General features: G+C 38.7%; 1 protein-coding gene across 1 annotated transcript in view; it reads right to left on the bottom strand.

The window, feature by feature from the left end:
- Positions 1-24,328, bottom strand: part of UST (uronyl 2-sulfotransferase) — a 390,474-nt gene that overhangs the window by 19,978 nt on the left and 346,168 nt on the right. Inside the window, 1 exon segment of the mRNA XM_043964108.1 lies at positions 20,389-20,546. Within this exon segment, the coding sequence (XP_043820043.1) occupies positions 20,389-20,546 (158 nt within the window).

Raw genomic sequence — 24,328 nt, 5'->3', positions numbered from 1 at the left:
TCACTTATCCTCTTTTTGCCACTGGATAAGGAAATGGCAAACTACTCCAGTATCTCTGCCAAGAAAACTCTTGCACAGTGTGATCCGGAGTAGGACATGACTGAAATGACTGAACAACAATTTAATGAGATTTCTGATACATATTGCAACCCATCTATACCTACTCATCCTGTGAGACTTATTCTACCTCATTGAAAATGAAGGGGGTGGGGGCAGCTAGGTGGCGCAGTGGATAAAGCACCGGCCCTGGAGTCAGGAGGACCTGGGTTCGGATCCGGCCTCAGACACTTACCACTTACTAGCTGTGTGACCCTGGGCAAGTCACTTGACCCCAATTGCCTCGCTAAAAAAAGAAAAAAGAAAAAAAAGAAAATGAAGGGGGTGGGTGTCGATCTTACATATCAGCTACTTTTTTGAAGCAGAGACAGCCAGGCAGTGTGGAGCTAGTTAAACATTTCTGATGAAGCCATGAGGCGATCTAGCTGTCAGAGTATGGGGATGCTGCAGGGGATAATACCTAGACAGCTATTCTAGGTGCTTGTGTCAAGGTTAATCTACAATAACACTGAGTGACTTGCAGTGGGGACAGGTGGAGATAGGGAGCAGAAAGGGAAAGGTCAAGAACTTGCATAGTCCTGAAAGGAGGTGGAGTGCTGCCCATTAATAAGTTTCATGCAGTTGTGTTAGAGACAAGACCCAGGACTGGCTACCGTGGGAAAAGGGGAATATGGCCCATCTTCCCACTCATTGTATTCCCACTCATGCTGTCTCCCAGTTAAGATAACTATGTCTCAGATTTCTGAATGGAGAACAGAGACAAGAGAGTGCCTTTAAATGATCTTGGGGCCTTTATACTAATATAGTATTTGACACAAGGGAAAATATGCAAATTGCCAAAGGTGTATGAACATATAGAATAAAATAAATCAGTCTAGGCCTGGAAGAAGTCAGATAGTAGTAGCAAATAAGAATTTTAACAGACTTAAGAATATGACCCAGAGTACCGATAACAGAACTTCTTCAAGGTTCCTGATCTTAACTATTCTTAGCTTCATTTTAAAAGTCATATGATGTTAGAGTTGTAAGGGAGACTTTCATTGTCATCATAATTTATTTTATATTATAATGCCATTTATATAGTATTTTACATTAATAAAGGACTGTACATGTATTACCTCATTTGATCCTCAGGAACTCAAGATGGTAAATGCTGTTCAGCTGTTTCAGTCATGTCCATCTCTTTGTGACCCCATTTGGGGTTTTCTTGGCAAAGATACTAGATTGCTTGGCCATTGGCTTCTTCAGCTCATTTTAGAGATAAGGAAACTGAGGCAAACGGGGTTAAGTGACTTGCTCAGGGTCACACAACTAGTAAATATCTGAGATCCGATTTGAACTCAGGTCTTCCTGACCCCAGGCCCAGTGCTCTATTCACTGAACCATCTAGCTGTCCCATCTATGCACACAGCTAACTGCTAGCAGCACCAAGCCTAGAGGTTATGTCTACCCTTCCCTGTTGAGTGGTCCACCCACTATACTGGACTACCTCCAAGTTTAGTGACTAATAAATAAAATCCTAATGAAAATGTTACCTAGTTAAAATCTCTTTTTTACATATTACCAGAAATTCTGAATTTGTTTAACATAGATTTTTACTAATTTGGTGGCTGTTTATTTCTAGCACAGTTCTTATTTTGATAATAGCCTTTTAAGTAAATGTTATTAAGTATCATATTACTCCAATTCTGAAATGGATACTGTGTAAGATATATTTATGTTTCGCTAAGTATAGGACTGCAGTGGTTTATGATGGAATATATTTAAATATGGAACCTCAAAAATTTCTGTGGATTTGAGGACTGGGCAACACACCTTGCCTAGCCCAACATTAAAGGAACTATGATGTGATTTAAAAAAAATTTAAAGAAGTGCTTTTAAACAAATTTTCCCCTATATAGTAAAATACAGCTCGATACTTTGCAGTGTTCTATCACAGAAGTTTGTATCCATTAGACTGGAGAGTGTTCCCGCTTACACTTCCCCATTTGTGACTAAAATAAATAATTTTGTTTTAAATTGTTTGCTTTCTTAAATTCCTTCCCCTTCATTCACTAAAGTCTTTATGAAACCTAACATTGTTGATATAACTGAAGCAAAAGGCTTGACTGTTAACCAAATGGAATCTTTGCAAGTACTTTTAAATGAAGCAGCCAATTTCAGTCAACTCAGCTACTGGATTCGATTCTCTCCTTCCCTACCCCCAGAAAATAAAAGAACAAAGGAACCCACCTACAATAAATAAAGTGGACTAAAAACCACAAGGAGAACCAGTCACCGTCTCAGACAATCCTGGTCTTTGTGCACTTGGCAAACTGAGTCTTCAGGGAATTTTATATTAGTATAACAATAATGATAGGTGACATTTATATATTATTTTAAGGTTTTCAAAGCTCTTTATTATTATCATTTTCTTATTTATTATTATCCTTATTACTTACATTATCTTATTTGAACCTCACAACCACTGTGTAAAGTAGTTATCATTATTATTCCCCATTTTAAAGATGGGAAAAAAATAAAGCTCAGGGCAGTTCAATGTACAAAGTGGCATAACCAGTAAGTGTTTAAAAAAGGATTTGAATCCAAGATTCAGTCCTCTCCTAGAGCTTGGGGCTCCTGATTTTGTTTTTGATTCCCTTTAGGTGGCTAGTGTGACCCTGGGTAAGTGTCTTAACTGCTGTCTGCTTCCATTTCCTCACTTGTAAAATGTGGAAAATACTACCACCTCTCTTACAGAGTTGTTCTGAGGAAAAAATTATATTTATCAAATGATTTGCATATCTTAAAAATGATATAAATGTGAGTTATTGTTATTTCTTTCAATATAAGATAAATAAAAAGGGTTCCAAAATAGATACTTAAAACTTCTCCAACTGAATGTTCTGCCATATTTAAAGAAAGATAGCCTGGCATCATAGATATCAGTCTGGCTTCATTGCCAGGAAGACATGGGTTCAAATCCCATCTTTGATATGAGTTGGCTATGTGAACCAAGGCAAGTCATTTAACTTTAGTTAAATTCACTGCTCTAGGGAACTCTCTAAGACCATAATTTGCAGAGAAGGTGCTGACCTGCATTGGTGGAAAGATTGTCCTCACTGTGGAGTTACCTATGCCAGTGAGCGTACAAAGATCAATGTCATACCACTAACTGTGGATCACCAGTTCTATCACTTGGTTATTTACAAGTGCCTAAAGCTGCTGCCTGATGTTTACAAAAATATTTCCTTTGCCTTAGCAAAATACAGTTCAAAAGCCAAGTTGCAATACAGATGAAGTGAAAAGACATGTGCTAATAATACATTTCTATATGCCAGCTTTGATTTGTAGGCAGGCAAGCTCTTAGGACCTACAGATGGCTATTAAAAACCCTGCATTTTTATCTAGTATATGCTATAAAGACTCTGTGTGTGTACATACACATATATGCACATGTGAGTGTATAAGGGGAGTAGTAAATATTCGCTGAAGAAGATAATGTCTCACATCCCTTCAAACTTTAGCAGTTATTCTGTGGTGATGGTGTTTACTATGGATTTGGTAAAAATCCTGTTTTCTTAATTTTGTACCTTAATTCTAAAGGAAATTTTACTGGGAAAAAAATCAGCAAAGCCTAAAACACACTATTTAATGACTTGTGGAAGGTGGCACATTCCTCGTTCTTGTCTCCATTTTTCCAGTCCTTCCCTTCTGTTTCTTCCAGGAGTCTGCTCAATCAATTCATATTCTCTCTCTCTCTCTCTCTCTCTCTCTCTCTCTCTCTCTCTCTCTCTCTCTCTCTCTCTCTCTCTCTCCTTCCCTCCCTCCCTCCCTCTCTTTCCCTTTCCCTCTCTGTTTCTCTGTCTCCATCTATCTCTCTCTGTCTCACTGTCTGTCTCTCTCCCCCTGCCTCCCTCCCTCCATCTCTTTCCTCTGTCTCTCCTCTCTTTCTTCCCCCTCTTCCTCTCTCTCTCTCATCTTCTTTATCACTTCATCCTTCTTTGTTGCCTACAAACATGTACAATGTCACATATCCTTAAGAAAACCTCAAACTTCACTTGACCTTGCCACTTAATATTAGCTACTGTCCTGGATCCCCTCCCTTTCAGAGCCAAATAACTTTGAAAAAACTATCTATCCTTTCCCTATTCTTTTCACCTCCTCCTCATTTCTTAAACCTTAAAATCTGATTTCAGCCCCTTTTAATTCACTAAAAATAGTTCTCTTCAAGGTTTCCATTGATCTCTTAATTTCTAAATTCAATGATCTTACTTCTTCTTCTTTTTGGGGGGCTGGGGCAATGAGGGTCAAGTGACTTGTCCAGGATCACACAGCTAGTAAGTGTCAAGTGTCTGAATCCAGATTTGAACTCAGGTCCTCCTGAGTCCAGGGCCAGCGTTTTATCCACTGCACCATCTAGCTGTCCCCCCTCAATGATCTTACTTCTCAGCAGCATTCAATAATACTGAATACTCCTCTCTGACATCCCTGACAATACTCTAATTTTTCTCCTCCTACTATTCTGACTACTATTTATCAGTTTCCTTTGCTATAATATTACCGTATGACCTGTGAATGGGTATAACCCAGGGCTCTATCCTGAATCCTCTTCTCTTTTATCTCTCTGTTAACACTCTGTGTCTCAACAGCACCCATAGGTTCTCTCAGCATTTCTGTGCAGATGACTCCTGGACCTAGATATAAGTCCTTATTTCTCTTCTGAGCTCTCCTTCCTACCACCGCCCCCCCCCCCCATCTATTACTATGGCCTAGTAGAAATCTCTACCTAAATGACTCATAGGCATCTCAAACTAAAGAACTCAAATGGAACTCATTACCTTTCCTCCTAAAACTATACCTGATCCTATACTATACCTGATCCCAACTTCTCTATGTGAAAGGTTCTACTATCCTTTTAATCATTCAGGTTCACAATATGCTCCATTCTTTATTCTCCCTTATACCCTATATTCAAGCAGTTGACAAATCTTGCTGATTTTATCTTCCCAGAGTCTCCTTCATCTGTCACCTCTCCACTGATGTGGCTTTTTTCAGACCCTCCTCATTTCTCTACACTATTTCAATTGACTCCTAATTGTCTACCCTTCTTCAAATCTCTCCCCTCTCTAATCCATTCTTTCATTAAAAAATTATATGCCTAAAACATACATCTTACTGTTACTCCCCTGTTCAAGAAGCTTTAATGTCGCTCTATTGCCTCTAGAATAAAATACAAATTCTTTTGCTTTTTAAACCCTTTTATGGGGGCAACTAGGTGGCTCAGTAGATAAAGTGCTGGCCCTGGATTCAGGAGGACCTGAGTTCAAATCCAGCCTCAGACACTGTCATTTAATCCTCATTGCCCCACAAAACAAAACAAAACAAAACAAAACAAAACAAAACTCTTTCATGATTTAGCTCCAACTTATCTTTCCTGGCTTTTTCACATTACTCCCCTTAATATATTCTACCTTTCAACCAAATTGGCATACTTCCTATTCCCCATATGATATTCCTGTTGTTGTTTAGTTCAGTCCTGTCCGACTCTGTGACCTCATTTGGCATTTTCTTGGCAAAGATACTAGAGTGGTTTGCCATTTATTGTTCCAGCTCATTTTACAGATCAGGAAACTGAGGCAAACCGAGTTAAGTGACTTGCCCAGGGTCACACAGCTATTAAGCGTTAAAGGCCAGATTTGAATTTAGGTGTTCCTGATTCTCCCAGAGCTCTATCTACCACACCACCTAGCTGTCCCATAACCCTGCTAGCCAGTGAATTTCTTGTTTTTTAATCTGTGACCTATAATTATAAAAGAACAGAAATTTTTGGAGACATTTCAATGGACAGAACTAAATGATATCATTCCCAGCTTATTCAATGCATTCTAAAGATGATCCAGTGGGGTGACAGAAAGATGGTATATTATTTGTGGTGTGCAGATTTCAGGGATTCAAGAAGGCTATTACAATGTAAGATGGTAAAACAGATGTATTTTGCAACTTTTAAATGCTTGACGGATGATTATGAAAATATATTTAATTTGACATTGACTATTAAGACTGTGTTAAAATTTATAACACTGTTCCATTATGAAGTTATGCCATGATCACAGCATCATTCTATGCCCATTCCTTTACTTCACTTAAACTTTAAGTGTTCACTTAGCATTAATAGCTTCTCATAAAATGCACCAAAGTATTGTGTGCCTTCTCTCCCCTCATGAGATAATTCATAATTATTCATTGATATGAAAAAAATCAGGCTTCAATTTATATCAGGGGTGAGGTGTGTATATATATATATATATACATATGTATATATTCTTTTAATTTATATTAAAAACAAATTTGATGAAGAGGTGAGATGTGCCACAGTATGGTACTTAGACATGCCTTCAATGAACCAAACATTTGCATCATAAAGGAACTCTAATCCTTGACTTCAAGGGCCCCTTTCACAATAAGGACCGAGGAAAATAATTTGCCAGTAACTCCACACACAAACAACTTTCAAGGAGTCAAGGCTGCCCAGAACGGGAGGCTCTATATGGGCTATTCTGCAACCACCAAACAAGTTGGAGCCAGCAAAGATCTCATTCCATATACCACCGAGATATCGAGCCAGGGAATTCTGAAACTCAGCATTCGGACAAATAGGCTGTGGAAATATTATGTTGGTCTTGTATTTGAAACAAAGAGACAGGACTGGCTGGGGGACAAGAAGCTATTTATGAAGGGGGCATGGATTTTACTTCCTCTGTTGAACAGCAAGCACACAGGATGGTAAATAGAGGCAAACAAACACCCTGCTAAAGCACAGACTCAGCCCTTGGCAGGCCCTGGGCTGTCTCAGGTCCAGAAGTCCCTTGGGGAATGACATTGGTTTTTATGACTGACCTGCAGAGGAGGTCTAATGTGACCTGGGCATCCTAGTCAATAAGACATCCCATGGCCTATTTTTCCGAAAATGCCAGAGTAGTCCTAGAGCCTGTACAGCTTCTTAGTGGTTCTTGTAGATTGGTTACAAGTGGCAACTAGCCTCCAGAAATGGGGGGGGGGGGGAGGGCAAGATTTTATGTACCCTGGGACATTTAAAACATCTAATTTTGGTAAGTGAGCAGTTGTGTGTGGATTTAAGATGCAAGTTACTTATGATTTCACCACTAAGTTTTTCTTGGCTTATGCCTTCTTTATACAAAAACATGGCCTGCTGGGAACAACAGAGGTAGTCACAGAATCCTTGTGTGTGGCAGTCAGGGGGCTAGGCATTTGGTTGGGGTTTCTCTACCTACTGAGGCATATTCTCAAGATGCTACCACCATCATTAAGCATTTATTAAACTGCTTCCTCTGTCAGGCATTCTGCTAGGTGCTTAGGATACAACAGAAGGTAAAAACATGGTCCTTGCCTTCAACGAGCTCAACAAACAGATCTTGGGAAAAGAGCTTCCCTAGGACACTCTGCAACTTTCCTGTTGTGGAATTCTGTAAGAGTCTTGGGAAATGGCTATCTACCAGCGGTTAGGGGAAGTACAATAATAAAATAATAATACCTCTGATTTGAATAGCACTTCACGGCGCTCTCTCTCACACACACACATACACATACACATATGATATATACACATATATGTATGTATGTATGAATCCCCATATATGCATATGTATATATGGGTATTATGTGTATATGAATGCATGTTTGTGAGTATACATGCACATACATACATACAATTCCACATATTCTCTCAAAGAGGCAGACTCATTATCTACAACATATCTATATATCTGTCTTTCCATTCAATCATTGCAACAACCCTGAAAGTAAGCAGTGAAAGAATTCTCTATATTTTGTGGATGTTGAAACCACTTCTCTGAGAATATAAGTGATTGCCCAAAGTCACAAAGCCTGCAAGTCCTTTGATTCCAAGGCCAAGACTTTCCTCCTTAGTCCTACACACCAAACCAAAATGCAGTTATTTGGCTAAATGATCCAGGGCTAGCCATAAACCTGAGGCAGGGTGTCAAGGGTCAAGAGCTATAGTGGAACCTGAGGCTGAGGCTGGTGAGCTAGCGTTTGAGCCAAAGTCAAGGAACTAGGCATCAGGACAGGAAATAAGACTCAGAAGACCAAATGGAGCTGTAGTGAATCTGTGGTGTGGAGGCAGGGTGGGTGTTCCAAGCCAAGAGTTGGGGCACTAATGTGGTCAAGGTCAAGATTTGGTATCCGAGCCAGGGATCAGAGCCAAAGAATGAATCCAAGTAAAGCAGAAGCAGCCTCAAAGGATCAATAGGCTAGAACCACCCAAGAGGAGGGACCAAGAAAAATGCCAGAAAGCAATTCCACTGTTATGAAAGGGACTGACTAATCACTAGAGTATAGGGGAAACCAGTTTGGGAAGCAGTCATGAAATTGCACTTATATATACATGGAATTTACAACTCTACTCTAGGGAACTGACTGATCTGTCACCTCAACAACTGGCTCACATCTTATATTTTTTGGGAATGGGTAGTCTATTGGAAGAACACTGAACCAGGATTCAGTACACTTAATCCAATTCAATCTCATTTAACACAACAGACATTTATACATCATGTCTAAGGGCACTATGACACATTGTGGAAATAGAAAAAAAATGAAACTATTCCTATCCTCAAAGAGTTTCTATTCTCCCAGGAGTTACAATTGTTACTAATTATTCCTTCTGGAGGATGAGGAAAAGCTTCCTATAGGAAATGGCACATGAGCTAGGCATAGAATTGGGAGATAGAATGCCAAGTTTGGGGGACAACACTGGACTGAGAATCCAACAGCATTAAGCAGTTGTTTAAATTTAGACATCATTTTATCACATCTGAGCCTTAATTTGTAAAGTGAGCCTTAGCTGTAAAGTAAGCAGGGTTAAATCAAATCATGTCTATAGTCCTTTACACGGGTATTCTGGAGTTGATTGTTAAATTATCAGTGTGATCATTTACATTTCAAAAATCAATAAGTGCTATAAATCAGGGTTCATTTTATTATTTTATTGATTTCTATTATTAAGAATGGGCAGCTAGGTGGTATAGCAGCTAGAGCAATGGGCCTGGGGTCAGAAAGACTTGATTTAAAATCTGACCTCAGACACTTACTAGCCTTGTGACCCCTAGGCAAACCTTGTTTGCCTTAGTTTCCTCAAGCATAAAATGAGCTGGAGAAGGAAATGGCAAACCATTCCAGTATCATTGCCAAGAAACCTCCAAATGGGGTCATGAAGAATTGGACACAACCAAACAGCAACTCACAAAAAGTTTTAAGATGGCGATAGATGAAATGTTAATAATGCTAATTAAACTTAGAAATACATCATGTATTTTCAGAGAACTGGTAATTGAACATTTACCAGCACAATTCCTGCTCTTAAATATTGGCCAGGTAAACAATAACACCAAGTTTGAACATAGTCCTCTTTCAAATTAAAAAAAAATACAACTACAAAACTGAAGGGAAGTCTTATATCCCACATATATAGAGAACAAACTATTGATTATGGTCATTTTGGTCAATCAATCAATCAACATTTATTAAGTGTCTACTATGTGCCAAGCACTGTGCTAACTGTGCTAAATACTGACATACAAAAAGAGGCAAAAGAAAATCTTTGCCCTCCAGGAGCTTACAATCTAGTGATGGGGTAGGGGAGGGGTGGGGGTCAGGGTGGAGAGCTTTTCAGTCACCTATATCTACCCAATTGCTGAGTTAATGGCTAACTGAAAACAGTTTTTCCTATTTTTGACATATAGCAATATAGGACTTTAATGCTGGCCTCCCCTTCATTATGGTCAGTAGGTCAATCCTTCCTTCCTTCCTTCCTTCCTTCCTTCCTTCCTTCCTTCCTTCCTTCCTTCCTTCCTTCCTTCCTTCCTTCCTTCCTTCCTTCCTTCCTTCCCCCTCCATCTCCCCTTCCCCTTCCTTCTCTCCTTCCCATCCTCCTTCCTTCTTTTCTTCCTTCCTCCCTCTCCCTCCCTCCCCCTTCCCTCCTACTTCCCCTTCCTTCTCCTTCCCTCCCTCCTCTTTCCTTCTTTCTTTCCTTCCTTCCTTCTTTTTTTCTTTTTTGGTGGGGCAATGAGGGTTAAGTGACTTGCTCAGGGTCACACAGCTAGTAAGTGTCAAATGTCTGAGGCCAAATTTGAACTCAGGTCCTCCTGAATCCAGTGCCAGCGTTTTATTCACTGTGCCACCTAGCTGCTCCCCTTCCTTCCTTTCTTCTTTCCTCCCCCTCCCTCCTCTTTCCCCTTTCTTCTCCTTCCCTCCCTTCCTCCTTCCTTCCTTCCATCCATCCTCACTCCCTCCTTCCTCCCTTCTTTCCTTTCTCCTGCCTTCCTTCCCTCCCCCTCTCTCAACATTTCTTTATTTCCATATTTCTTTTTGTAATTGTTTCCTACTCCAAATGAATTTGATATCCAGAGCACATGTAACTGGGAGAGGCTTTGGCTATTCATGCTGAAAGACTTTGACTATTGGGAACATTATTAACCAAAGTTGAAAATGACTTGGATCTCTTAAAAGAACCCTCCAGATGCTTTACTGACTTATGGCTGGGACCAGCACTCCCGTCTCTGGTGGTATTATGCTGGAGCCACAGGCATGTAGCAGACTACATTTCGCCACTAAATCCCATGGTTGAATGAGATTTAGATTGTATCATTCTTCTTTAATATAAAAGTATGCTGATAGATGGGAATATATGAGTACCATCCTCCTTTATCCCAGTTCCTCCTTTGCCCCTCCCCCTCAAAAGTTTTATGAGAACTCAATAAACCGGGAGAGATTGCTGGACATTTAGAAGTGGATTGAGCTCAGATCATCATTTGGACAATGTTTTTCCCCTCATTTTGGTACCAAGGAAAAAAGGAGGGAGGGTAAAGGAAGAAATACAACCACATATAAAGCCACAAATAAGCTACTGTATGTCAACAGAAATCAGATCCTGACATCAAAATATTTTTTAGGAAAAAGGTTGACATTTTAAAAGGTTCTGCTAATATTTCTTGAAGATGAGGGACTAGGAGATGTTTCAAGCAGAGCAGAGGGAACTGTTTAGCAGAGTACTCATGAAAATGATTTCAATTTTACAAGGAATTAAATTACAGTTTTTGACTCTGGATTGTTACAGGCAAAGATTCTGCCAAAAATGTGTTTGAGATATATCATTCTTTTTTTTCTGTAAACACATCTTTAGAAGGATGTACCCACATAACTTAAAGATCATTAAACTCTACCTTAACAGTGTGATGGAGCTATGTTAAGCTAAGGCAAAATGGATAACATATAGTATGATGAAGTTAAATAACATATATGGTTAGAATATGTATTTATATGTGTTGCAGGGCTTGTGTGGTCTTTTTTTTTGCGGGGCAATGAGGGCTAAGTGACTTGCCCAGGGTCACACAGCTACTAAGTGTCAAGTGTCTGAGGCTAGATTTGAACTCAGGTCCTCTTGAATCCAAGGCCAGTGCTTTATCCACTGCACCACCTAGCTGCCCTGTGTGGTCTTTTTTGATGGTCATAGAAGCTAACAGTCTCCCTGGGTCTCAGTTTCCTTATCACTAAAATTGTATGGTGGACTAAATGACCTTTGCTCTCCCTGTCTACTCTAGATCTGTGATTGTATGAGCCAATACTAAATCTATACTAAATCATATAGATTTTGTAATCTGGGTAGATTGAGGGTGTCTTTCAGTAATGAAATCACAGATTTCATTTCAAGTGCTAAAGATAAGATGTCAAGTCCAGGAAGGGGTTCTTGACCTCAGCTAAATGAAGCCTATAGATTCCTTCTCAGAAAAATGTTTTTAAATGTATAAAATTAAATACATAGGATGACAATGGAAATTTTATCGAGATATAATTATCAGATTATTTTGTAAGAATCATGTCTACAGGCTCCAGGTAAAAAAACTATCAGTCTAGCAGGATATCATCATATATTTCAATAATTTTTTCAGTTGCAACTGACTCTTCATGACCCCATTTGGGGTTTTCTTGGCAAAGATACTGGAGTGATTTGCCATTTTCTTCTCCAGTTCATTTTACAGATGAGGAAATGGAGGCCAACAGGATTAAGTGACTTGCCCAGGGTCACACAGCTGAGGCCAGATTTGAACTCATGAAGATATTTTCCTGATTCTAGGCCACTGTGCCACCTAGCTGCCCGTTGTCACATGTCAAAGCCCCCAAATACAGGCAATTTATTCAAGTCTAAAAGGAGAAAAAAAATGCATGGAAGGGTCAGCTCCCAATCACCTGGAGATGGTTTAAGAGTAGTTCTGACCAAGGATCCTTCCAACTTCTGGATTCTATGACCTATGACAACCTATAGTTTGGGGCATAATTTGTGCCCAAAGTATTCAAACCCACCAGTCACATGCTCCCTGCAGAAATATGACCACACTCACGTGTAAGTCCCTGTTTCTCTGAGTCTCTTTGAAAAGAGATCATTAACTGCTTCACAGCCTTCGCTTTAGTTTTAATTCGTACAGTTTTTTTTTGGGGGGGGGGGAAGGAGAGAATGGGCACGCGCTTGGTTCTAGAAAACAAACACACCTCACACATCTGCAATCCAGTGTTTTCTCTGAGCTTGTTTTCCCACTGACTTGCTGCTTTCCTTCAGCCTGGGCTTTAAAAAACATTTTTCTGGAGGAGCCCAGGAGATCCCAGTGGACCCAACACCATCGCTCATATGGAATGTATTTAGAGAGGAGAGAAAGCTTGAACTGCGTGGTTATATGATTTTGAATTGGCTTTGTACATAGCATGGCTGGAATTTCAGAGCTGGCTTTTGTTCTCATTCGTCATGAAACATTTGTTATATGAGCTGCTGTTACAGCAGCAGCTGCCCTAGAGAAACTAGCTCAATGGTTTCTTGTTCCCTGGTCTAGAGGGCTGAGAAGCAGGGCTTAGGATCCACAGGAAGAATTAACACTCCTTGTCTTTGATGCTGTTCTAACTCTCCTTGGTGGAGTTGGAAGATATACTCCTCTAAAGTTATATGCAATGGGGAAACTTTTTCAATAATGTTAAATGGTAACTGTTGGGAAAATTGAGTTGTGTTTATCTCTACCTCTGATTCATATTCTTCCTTCTTCAGGAAAGTTCCTTGTGCTCTGATTTCTTTTCTAGATATGCTTTTAGAGAAAGGACTTTGAAATTTTTATCATAATATAGTTGGTGTTAGAACAGAATTCATTAAGATGCAAGTCTAGGGCAGCTAGGTGGCGCCGTGGATAGAGCACCAGCCCCGGATTCAGGAGGACCTGAGTTCAAATCCGGCCTCAGACGCTTACTAGCTGTGTGACCCTAGGCAAGTCACTTAACCCCAATTGCCTCACCAAAAAAAAAAAAAAAAAAAAAAAGATGCAAGTCTACTTTGACCCCACCCAAGGAGGTTTAATTACTAGAGAACTAAAGGGACTTGGACAAGGAAGGCAGCATGGTATAGTGGAGGGAGAACTGAATTTGGAATCCTAGGAACTGATTTCTGACCCTGCTGCTCCCTATCTGATTGACCTTGGACAATTCACTTAACCTCTCTGAGACTCAGCTTTCTTATTTGTAAAATGAGAGGGTTAGACTAGATGATCCCTAAGATCACTTCCAGATCTAGATCTATGATCCTAAGATAATAATTAATGAATTCACCTATAAAATAGTGTTATAGGATAGACTCTAAAATAACTCAATGTTGCCAGGAGGCTAAACCACGGGCCAAATATTAGTTAATTAATATCATAGATCAAAATGGTACAATAAGAGATTCATGAAAAAGGAGCTGCTGCTACAAAACTGTTGACCAAACATGACTGTATCTTGTCATTAAAAAACTACTTTCATTGGTCCCATGATAGGACAAGGTTACGAAGCCACACATAAGCTCTCTCATAAGATTGCATGGCTGGGACTTTCAGACAGGGAAAGACTTCTACGATTCAAGCATCCTCCTCTTGTTCACATCAATGGGGAATCATGTTGGATTCCACTGTGGGACTGTAGATAACAAAATGAGAGTATAGGATATCACATGTAAGGATGTAAGGAACAATAGAAAGGATAAAGTACAAGGGCATCAAATTGCAAACATGTAGCTAGACCTTTATTGCAACATTTCCCTTTTTAATTTCATTTCTAGGATATGAGCATGCTTTAAAATGATGAACAAAATGTGAAATATTTGTCAATAAAATTTTTTTGAATAACACGTTAAAGACATGCTATGATACAAACCCAAAAAAGGTATATACTTAGTAGGTAGAATTGTAGCTGACTAGAAATGGAATTTCCCCCCAATGCATTCTTGAGACATAATATTTCCTCTTACCATTGTCCTAGAATATAACCGTGTCACTGGGGTCCAAAGGAGGTTGGAGAATATGTTGGTTCATATGATGACAAAGACCACATGGTTTTTATAGGAACCAGTAAGTCATCAGAGTTCAGACTTATATTACTGCTTCCATTTGCTTCGTCCATGCTTTAAAAATAGAACAGTTTTGCCACGTTATCAGGAAAGTCAATGAACTGAAATTGGGGATGACTAATTTTGTCCCAGTATACTTACTTAATGCATAGCTTGTGGTCATATTACTGTCAAACTCAACTAAAAACTGTATGAAACAGGAACCAACTGAATTCAGAAGTAGGAGAAAGTTATCTCCAAATACAACATATTCTTACTACTCCATTCAGTATTTTTTTGTTAAGTTTTCATTTTGTGGAAATGAATCACAAAAGAGAAGGGATAATTGTTTTATAGTATTTTCAAATCTTCACTATCATATGAGAATACCTCACATTATGAAAAGGATATATATATATATATATATATATATATATATATATATATACACACTCACACACACTCACATATACACACACATATATATATACATACACACACACACACACACACACACATATATACTCTTTAACAGTTCGCTGCGGGAGTAGATTTCTGCCAAATGTATATTTTTTCCTATTAGAGGTTATTTCCTTACTCAGTTCTCTATACTAATGAAATCACAGACCCAGTCCCTGTTCCTATCTCTATATGCCTATTCTTAAATTCCTATATCTCTCCCTATCCTTATCTGCTTCTCCCTATATTCCTATCTCTATACCTTGGGGCAGCTAAGTGGCACAGTGAATAGATCACTGGCCCTGAAATTGGGAGGACCTTAGTTCAAATCTCACCTTAGACACTTAATAGCTGTGTGAGCCTGGGCAACTCACTTAACCCTAATTGCCTTAAACATGCGGGGCCACCTCCAATTATCCTGATATATATCTTGCCATTGGACATAGATGGCTCTGGAGAGGAGAGTGAGGTTGGTGACCTTGCACCCTCACTTAAATCCAATTCAGTGAAAGTCATGACATTACCCTGATGTCATGGTCCTCTTCAGGAATGAAGAATAAACAATTCCTATTGTTAAATCATGGGTAGCTAGGTGGCATAGTGGAGAGAGGGCTGGGCTCAGAGTCAGGAAGACTCATTTCCCTGAGTTCAAATTTGGTCTCAGATACTTACTAGTTGTGTGATCCTGGGCAAGTCACTTAACCCCGTTTTCCTCAGTTTCCTCATTTGTTAAATGAGTGAGAGAAGCAAATGACAAACTACTCCAGTATCTTTGCCAAGAAAACCCAAGTGAGGTCAAAAAGAGTTGGACACAACTAAAGTGGCTGAACAACAACAAAGATACTTGATAAAAATTAACTTATCCCTTGATTAAATAGATGTAATGTTTCATAGGGCTTTTTTTGATCTAGACATATGATGACTTCAGTATAGGTAACTCCTTGTATGGAAACTTCCCTCTAGCTATGTAGATTAGCAATCAGTACCTTCATAATTTATTGAGTTGTCTTTGGACACTAAGAGGTTAAGCAACTTGGCATATCATCATGTCTCTCATGTTAATATTTATAATACATGTAAGTATAATTTAATATGAAAACATATTTCATTAAATGAAATGTACTACATAAATATTTATTAAGTGAATATCTCCAGAAGTAAAAAGTTCATCAACAAAATGATACATATGCTAAGAATGGCTTTATGACCTGAAAATGGAGCGTCTTAAACTGAGAAATGAAGGACTAAGGGTTTAGTTTTTTATATATGAACACCCCCTGTATCCAGTAATCTATCTGATCAGGAAAGACTGCCCCTAACAAAACTACTCTGACAGCGAGGGACCTGTCAACATTAGTAGATGATAGATGCCAATGACATACAACAGGGAAGAAGACATCGAAATCACAAAGCAGAGGTCTGTTTATGCCTTGGTTAGAAAAGGTGATCATTTACTGCTTAAGCAAAGTTGTGTTAGTACAGTAAGAATATCTATCAATTCCTTTTTTTATTGGGGGGAGGGTAGTTATAGAGCTGAGGTTTTAGTATGTTTCTTAGCTTAAAAGAATATGGAGAAAATAGGGAGGGATGGATATAGTATAAAGGATTGATTAATTCAAGCTTTGTGAACTCATGACTTTTTGGTTTTCAAGTTAATTTTTTTTTTTTTTTAGAACTGGTGTGAAACCCTAATCTAATTGCAGAAGAAACAATCAAATTGAAACTCCCCTCAAACATCCTAGATTGAATCTAGATCACGGAAGCTCTGATGAAGGAATGGAAGCTCTGGCAGATCCTCCCTCCCAAACTGGGTCTCTTGGTATTCAGATTTGTTTTCTAGTGAAAATGAGTTACAAGATAATTCTGTTCATTCAGATGCTCTTTATATCTGGGCTCTCTTGCAAATTACAGTTTCTTGCATTCCTGAAAAAAATGGAGAGATGATGCCACCTTCTGGACGAACTTTATTAATTCATTAACTTTGTTTTATGTGTGTGCTCCACAGTGCTGTCAAGGAAAAAAGTAAAGCTTTTCTTAAAGGACTGCAACTTAAAGTCCTTATTTAAAATAAAAGTCTACTAAAGCTGTTGGCAGCTTATGAGAAACAATAGGAATTTAATAGTCTTCCAGAAAAAGGAAGCAAAAGACTATCCATTGGGGGCAATTGCTTTTTTTAAAGCAACCATCCACTGAAAGATTTCATTTTAAGATGACCTTAGATAAATTCTTTATTATACATACTCTTAATAAGGCCTATGGCAAAAATTCCTGTCAGAAATACATTTTTTTAAACTTGGATTGTGAATTCTCGCCAGTTGTGGAGAATGCCTTTTTGATAATCTTTCTAGTCACTGTCATTTTACTAATGAATAAAAAGCTTATAAATGGAGATAGGAGAACTTCAGTCCCAATGATCAGCCTGTGATCTTTTCAGGGAGTTGTGGTTGGTCTGTGAAGTAGTCATTGAATAAAAGATAAGTCCAACCCTGACATCACTTGGAAAGAGAAGGTTTCTATAATTGTCCTGAGCATTTGTGAGATATTCTGTTTCCCAGGTTTGTAGTTGATGGAATAAGCCTGGGATCAATTTAGCCCAGGCTATTAAAGATTTTACAAGCATTTATTTAGAGCTTACTATGTACCAGATACTGTGCTAGGCACTTTACAAATATTATCTCATTTAATCCTCACAACAATCCTAGGAGGTAGGTGCTATTATTTCCCCCATTTTACAACTGAGGAAATTGAGATAGACAGAAGTTAAGTAATTGGCCAGGGTCACAGGGCTAGTAAGTGTCTAAGGTCAGATGAGAACTCATGTCTTGCTGAGTCCAAGTCCAGGGATATAGCCACTGTATTACCTACATATCTCTTCAGCTGCCTCAAAGACTTGTCCTACTTTCTATCATAGTGTATAGTAGGCAGGGATTATGTCTATTCTGTGATGAAAGAGAATGCAGGTTTTGCACACCCAAGAGCATGAGATGACTATATGAGAGCAGATTTGGAGGTGTCCTTGGGGTGAGAACCCTAGTGTTGAAAAAATTTATCATCATCAACAGGAGAAAAAGGTACACTTGGAGCATCAGGTTCAGAATTAAGACACTGATTAATAATTTCCCAAACGGAATGAATAATAACTGCAATAGCTTCCTTATTAAGTGTAAACTATTATGGACTGAATTCAGGCTCATACAGCAAATATTGGTTCATTTTATCCTCACAACTCTGGGAGGTATTATTACTATCCTCATTTTATGAATGAGGAAACTGAGGTAAACAGAAGTTAAGTGACTTTCTATCTTCACATAATTAATGAGAGTCTGAGGCTAGATTTGAACTCAGGTCTTCCTGACTCCAGGTACAGTCCTCCATCTATCTAAAGAACTGTAGGAACCAATTTTTAATTGGGGAGTGTTAGCTAGGGGGCTCACCACAATATTGGGGCAAGGAAGGAGACCGATAGCCTCCCTCAAAACAGAGCAAGATTTATTTAACAAGAACGAACTTAAAAAAACACAAACAGGATCAGTAGGATCAAGGGAAAGGAAATAAAATGGGGAAAGGGAAATTATACAACCTGAACAACACCACTGCCCAGGAATCAACTGAGAACACACAGCAGCATCCTGTTGCCTTCCAGCTTTGAGCTGGAATGGCAAAAAACCTCCCTTCTTCCCAGAAGACCCCAGGCTGGCCACACACAGCCCTGAGCCAATTGACTGGCCGCTCTGACAGTCACATGACTGCCCTCACTAGGCTTCCAATCATTATAATTTTGCCAGTCCCATGTAGGCGTCAGCGAGTGGTGATGACGTGACGTGCCAGCGCCATGGTGATGGCTACAACCAGTGGGTGGAGCACCATGCGGTTTGCAGAGCCCCAGACCAATGCGTGTGCCGAGGGTTTTTTTTTTTAATTCTCTAAAGGACAATTTAACCATTACAGATTCCAGAAGATACCACAATCTTTTTTCATACAAGATCTGCCATATCCTATTGTTTTTCTTGATCTCATCTAGAAACCACTCATTTTGCCATTATGGCATCTACATGTAACTCACAACTTCCCTTTTACTTTGCTGTTAGATCAATAGCAAGGAACATATCAGGATGTTTCTGACCAACAAAAGTAGGCCCAGAAGTATTTGATTGCAATGCAAGCTATTGTCATGATCATAACAACTCCATGAGGTAAGTAGAACATTATTATTATCTTATGCCTATGACACAATATATCAAAATTTATGGGATGCAGCCAAAGCAGTACTTAGGGGAAAATTTATATCCCTAACTGCTTATATCAATAACATAGAGAAAAAGCAGATCGATGAACTGGGTATGCAACTGAAAAAAATTAGAAAATGGATGAATTAAATATCCCCAACTAAACACCAAATTGGAAAACCTAAAAAATCAAAGATTAATAAAATTGATAAGATTGAAAACCACTGAATTGATAAATAAAACTAGAAGCTGCTTCTATGAAAAAACCCAATAAAATAGATAAATCATTGGTTAATTTGATCAAAAAAGGAAAAAAATAAAACCAAATTACTAGTTTCAAAAATGAAATGGGTGAACTCACCACCAATGAAGAGGAAATTAAGACAATTATTAGGAACTATTTTGCCCAATGATATGCCAATCCATTTGACAATCTAAATGAAATGAATATCTATAAAAATATAAATTACTTGGATTAACAGAAGAAGAAATAAAAAACTTAAATAACCCAATTTTTGAAAAAGAAATTGAACAAGCAATCAGTGAACTTCCTAAGAAAAAATCCCCAGTATCAGATGGATTCACAAGTGAATTCTACCAAACATTTAAAGAACAATTACAGATAAGAAAGCTGAGTTGCAGAGAGGTTAAATGATTTGTCCAAGGTCCCACAGCAGCTAAATGTTAGAGCTGGGATCAATCACATATGAAATGGCTTTTCACTTATGGATTTAAAATCTCTTAGACACCTTCGTTGATGAACTTCTTCTTGCTGCCCCTTCCCCACCCCAGTGCTCTTAAGATGTATCTCAATTGTATATTTACTCAAGTTCCTTTGACAAATAGGGAAACTGAAACAAAGAGTTTGCAAAAGATACCGTAAATATCTATTTGCACTTGAACCCTGGATTTCATATTCCAGGCTTTACTGCTCAGGCTTGAAAGAGTTTCCTTTATTAATGGAAGAAACAATTTCTCAAGTCCTTCCTAATGAGGGTCCCTTTGCCTCAGAACACTCTGACAACTGCCTGCCTAAAGTGAAAACTCAGGGCAGCTAGGTGGTGCAGTGGATAAAGCACCAGCCTTGGATTCAGGATTCTTGGATTCTGAGTTCAAATCCAGCCTCAGACACTTGACACTTACTAGCTGTGTGACCCTGGGCAAGTCACTTAACCCTCATTGCCCTGCCCCCCCCCCAAAAAAAGTGAAAACTCATCCAAAGTACCTTACCTGGGTTTTTGTAGATACTGAGTACATCCTTGAAGTAATGAGGTAAAAATCTTTCCAGTAAAAGCAGCACATCTTCCAGCTCTTCAAGGATTCCCACAAGCAGGAAATGTTCATTCACGTTCAATTTTGCTCTTTCAAGGGCCCATTCACCAGGCTCCCTTTGTGGAGAGAGACATTGATTTTAAGTAAAAAGATTCTGTCTAGGAATATAGGAACAGCGTTCTGAAAATCATTTTCAATATTATTTCTGTAAACATGTAGGTATGATGGTAACATTTCCCCCGAAATTTCTTTGTTTTCTGTTTTTTGAAATTTGTTGGTCTATATTTGGTTTTTGCATCATCTGCATTTCTCAGCATAGCCCTCCCCCCTTTCCTTTCATAGATACATCCTTTATAATAAATAATAAAAAAGAAGAAAGAATTCAACAAAACCTAACCCAACTTTTTGAAAAAAGTCTGACATTATACATGATATTTAACATCCACAGTCTTGTACTCTGTAAAGAGTGGGGTGCGGGGGAGTGTCTTCTTATATCTCTTCTTTGGCACCAAGATTTGTCATTAGAATTTTACAGCATTCGATTTCAATTATTTTATTGAATTTTTTTCCATTTACATCATTGCTACTGTAATTAGCTACCCAAGTAATAGGCAGAATTTAAAAAAACCCACCAAATAAAACAAAACCAAAGTCTTAATTGATCCACTTAAGTAAAAAATGGTTTAAATAACTAGTAGCACTCACTAAAAACAATGCCTGGGTTAATGGAAAGTACATTTGGTCAAGTCTGGAAAGTCAGGATATAATTCTAGAAATCAAGTCTCACACTTTTGAGGCAGCACAGTATAGTGAAGTGAGCAACAACTCTGGAATGGGAATATCTGGGTTTGAATCCTGCCTCTGACACTAACTACATGTGTGACCTTGGGAAAATCACTTGTCCTGCATGGACCTGAGTTTTTTCATTTATTAAATGAAAGTCTTGGATTAGATGATCTAAGAAGTCCCTTCTAACTATAAAAGATGTTATTTATCCCAAATCATGGAAAAGACATAAGCGATATTAAAAGCTATAGTAATATAGGGTGTCCAAAAAGTCTTGGAGTGGTTTTAAACTATTTAAGTTTAAATAATTTAAGTTTAAAACTCCTTTATGGAGTCTAAAAAAACAGGAATACAGATTTTCTCAATCTTTTTATTCTAATGGTTCCTCTAGTCCAACATCCTTCTTTTGTGGGACAAAAAGACTGTCTCTTTCTCCCTTCAGGAATTACCCTGTGGAATCAATCAGTCACTCAATAAACATTTAGTAAATGTTATGGTACTATGGGATGGTGCTATGTACTAGGCACTGCATTAGGAGTTTGGAAATGTAAACACAAAATCAAAACACGTTCTGTTCCTAAGAAGCTGACATTGACTATTAAGAAAAAAATGACTCGGGGGCAGCTAGGTGGTGCAGTGGATAAAACATTGGCCCTGGATTCAGGAGGACCTGAGTTCAAATTCGGCCTCAGACACTTGACACTTACTAGCTGTGTCACCCTGGGTAAGTCACTTAACCCCCATTGCCCCGCAAAAAAACAAACAAACAAAAAAACAAACAAGAAAAAAATGACTCAGTCTTCAAAGAAATCTATTTATGACAAGGTGGAGGATGGCCCGCCACATTGCCATCAGAGTTCTTACTTCAAAGAAGTCTTTGGTTAAGAGTAAAAGAAATGAGGGGGCAGCTAAGTGGCGCAGTGGATAAAGCACCGGCCCTGGATTTGGGAGGACCTGAGTTCAAATTTGGCCTCAGACACTTGACACTTACTAGCTGTGTGACCCTGGGCAAGTCACTTAACCCTTCTTGCCCTGCAAAAAAAAAAAAGAAAAGAAAAAAAAAAGAAAAAAAAGAGGAAAAGAAATGAGGAATAAAAAAAAGTAAGAAATGAAATCAAGAAAAAAAAATGCGTGCTTCCTGGTGTTCCTGTCAAATGCCTCATCACAGAATCATAGAATATGAGGATGAGAAGGGACCTCAGAGGCCATCTACTCTTACCTCTGGGGAAAACTAATCTATCAATCAAAGAGTTTATTTTCTGTCAGAGAAAGAGAATTACATCCCTTTTTCTTTAGACTGTAATATTTGTCCTCTCCTCAATGACTGTTTCTTAATTCTGCAGGGAATCAGGTTTCTCAGGAAGATTTCAAGAAGAAAGACAATGTGGCACAGTGGAGAAAGCAATGAATTCAGAGCTAGAGGAACCAGGTTCAAATTCTACTTATGTCATTTAGTATCTGTGACCTTGAACCAATCACTTAACCTGCTTGGGATTTAGTTTATTCAACTATAAAATGGCAAGGTTAAACTTGATGAGCTATAAGGTCCCTTCCATATCTAACTCTATGATCTCTACATGGACCTAGGACCTCTTGTGAGTACTCAGTTGAAGTCACTAGGAATTCCTTTCTTTCAATGCACTGATTTTCTAGATTTATGAAAGTGTCTAATAATAAAATAGTGGTTACATTTTTATGCAATATAAAAAAACTTGAAGGCATACTCCAAACCTGTTTGAACCACTTTCTCACCAGTGAGGGCAGACACTTTATTAAAAAAGATCTCTTGACTTCATGAGATATTTTTAGTTGTGGGGAAGGTGTTAAAGTTTAAGATACACAGTCTTCACTGAGTCATTCTCTTTTATTTCCGCCATTAAACTCAGATTTCTAAATATGAAAACATCTATTCTACCCTACTAGACTATAAGTGTTGGGTCTTGGTCCCAAGTGGCAGAATGAATAGGTGAGTGAGTGAGGGAGTGGGCGCTAACATATAATAAATATTAGCAGCAATCATTAGGCCTGGACTAAGAGACCAACCCCTGGAGGAGGGGATAGAATATGGTCCAAGCTGAGAACCAACTGGATAAACAGGAAGCAGGGCCAAGATCAAAGTTAGTAAGGGTAACTGCCTCAGAGGAATAGAAAATAATGAACTGAATCTGAGAGCAAAAAGGTCAAAAGTCAAGGGAAGGTTCACAGGGAGTAAGGTCAATTAATACCATAGAAAGGGAAGAAAATGGAGAATTGGAAAATAATGGTTTGTTTCAGCAAGAGACAACATTCATTTAAAATAGCAATGGGCCAGCCATGTCTCTTCCTCTCTTAGATGCAGTCTCATTGTTGTGGGTTTGGACACGCTCCCTCCATGTAGATTCTTTCCCTAGAGTTCAAGACTGTGTTTTGGTGGGAAGACTTCTACCAGTATCAGGACACCCAATTTGTATGCCATTTCTTAGGTTTTTCTCTTCAGATTCAGACCTTCCTAATCTACTATATACTAGAGGAGATCCCATTGCCAGAGTTCAAGGCGGCTTAGATTATATATTCTTATTGCACATTCCCATTAGTAGAGATGGGCAAAGAATTGGTAGTTATGGTTTTGTGTCCAGGTGAGTGTGCTTAAATAATAGGTGGAAATTAGAGTGGATATGTCATATGAAGGGTAATACTGGATGAAGGGTAAGTCATAGGACTCATCACTTGCATAATTGGGAAGGAGATGATATATTGGTTCACCATTAGTTTCCTGGGGTATCCATTGACATGCAGGTTTCAGGAAGCCAACCAGAAGACCAACATCTGTTCCTGGTTCATCACGTATAATGTTTTGAGTAGGCTTATGTGGCCTACCACCAGGCTGTAGTGACAGAGGACAAGTACTGTTGATTGAACCTTGCTTGGATGGTATACATCAAGAACAAAGATTTAGGTTCCTAATAGAAGCTTGTCTTCTTCGAGGTATGGAAGTTGTACCGAACTTCTGGTATAGACCTAGGGCCTTGTTGTACTTGTGCCAGCAGTAGGGCCAACTGGTCTCAGAACATAAGAGATGGTAAAGTCAAACTTACTAAAAATATTCCTGCGTAACTTAGCTCATGAGACATCC

The sequence above is a fragment of the Dromiciops gliroides genome, chromosome 4 (genome assembly GCF_019393635.1).
Source record: "Dromiciops gliroides isolate mDroGli1 chromosome 4, mDroGli1.pri, whole genome shotgun sequence".
Taxonomy (NCBI): Eukaryota; Metazoa; Chordata; class Mammalia; order Microbiotheria; family Microbiotheriidae; genus Dromiciops; species Dromiciops gliroides.
The sequence above is the reverse complement of the archived record's forward strand: the minus strand, read 5'-3'. Positions and strand labels throughout refer to the sequence as shown.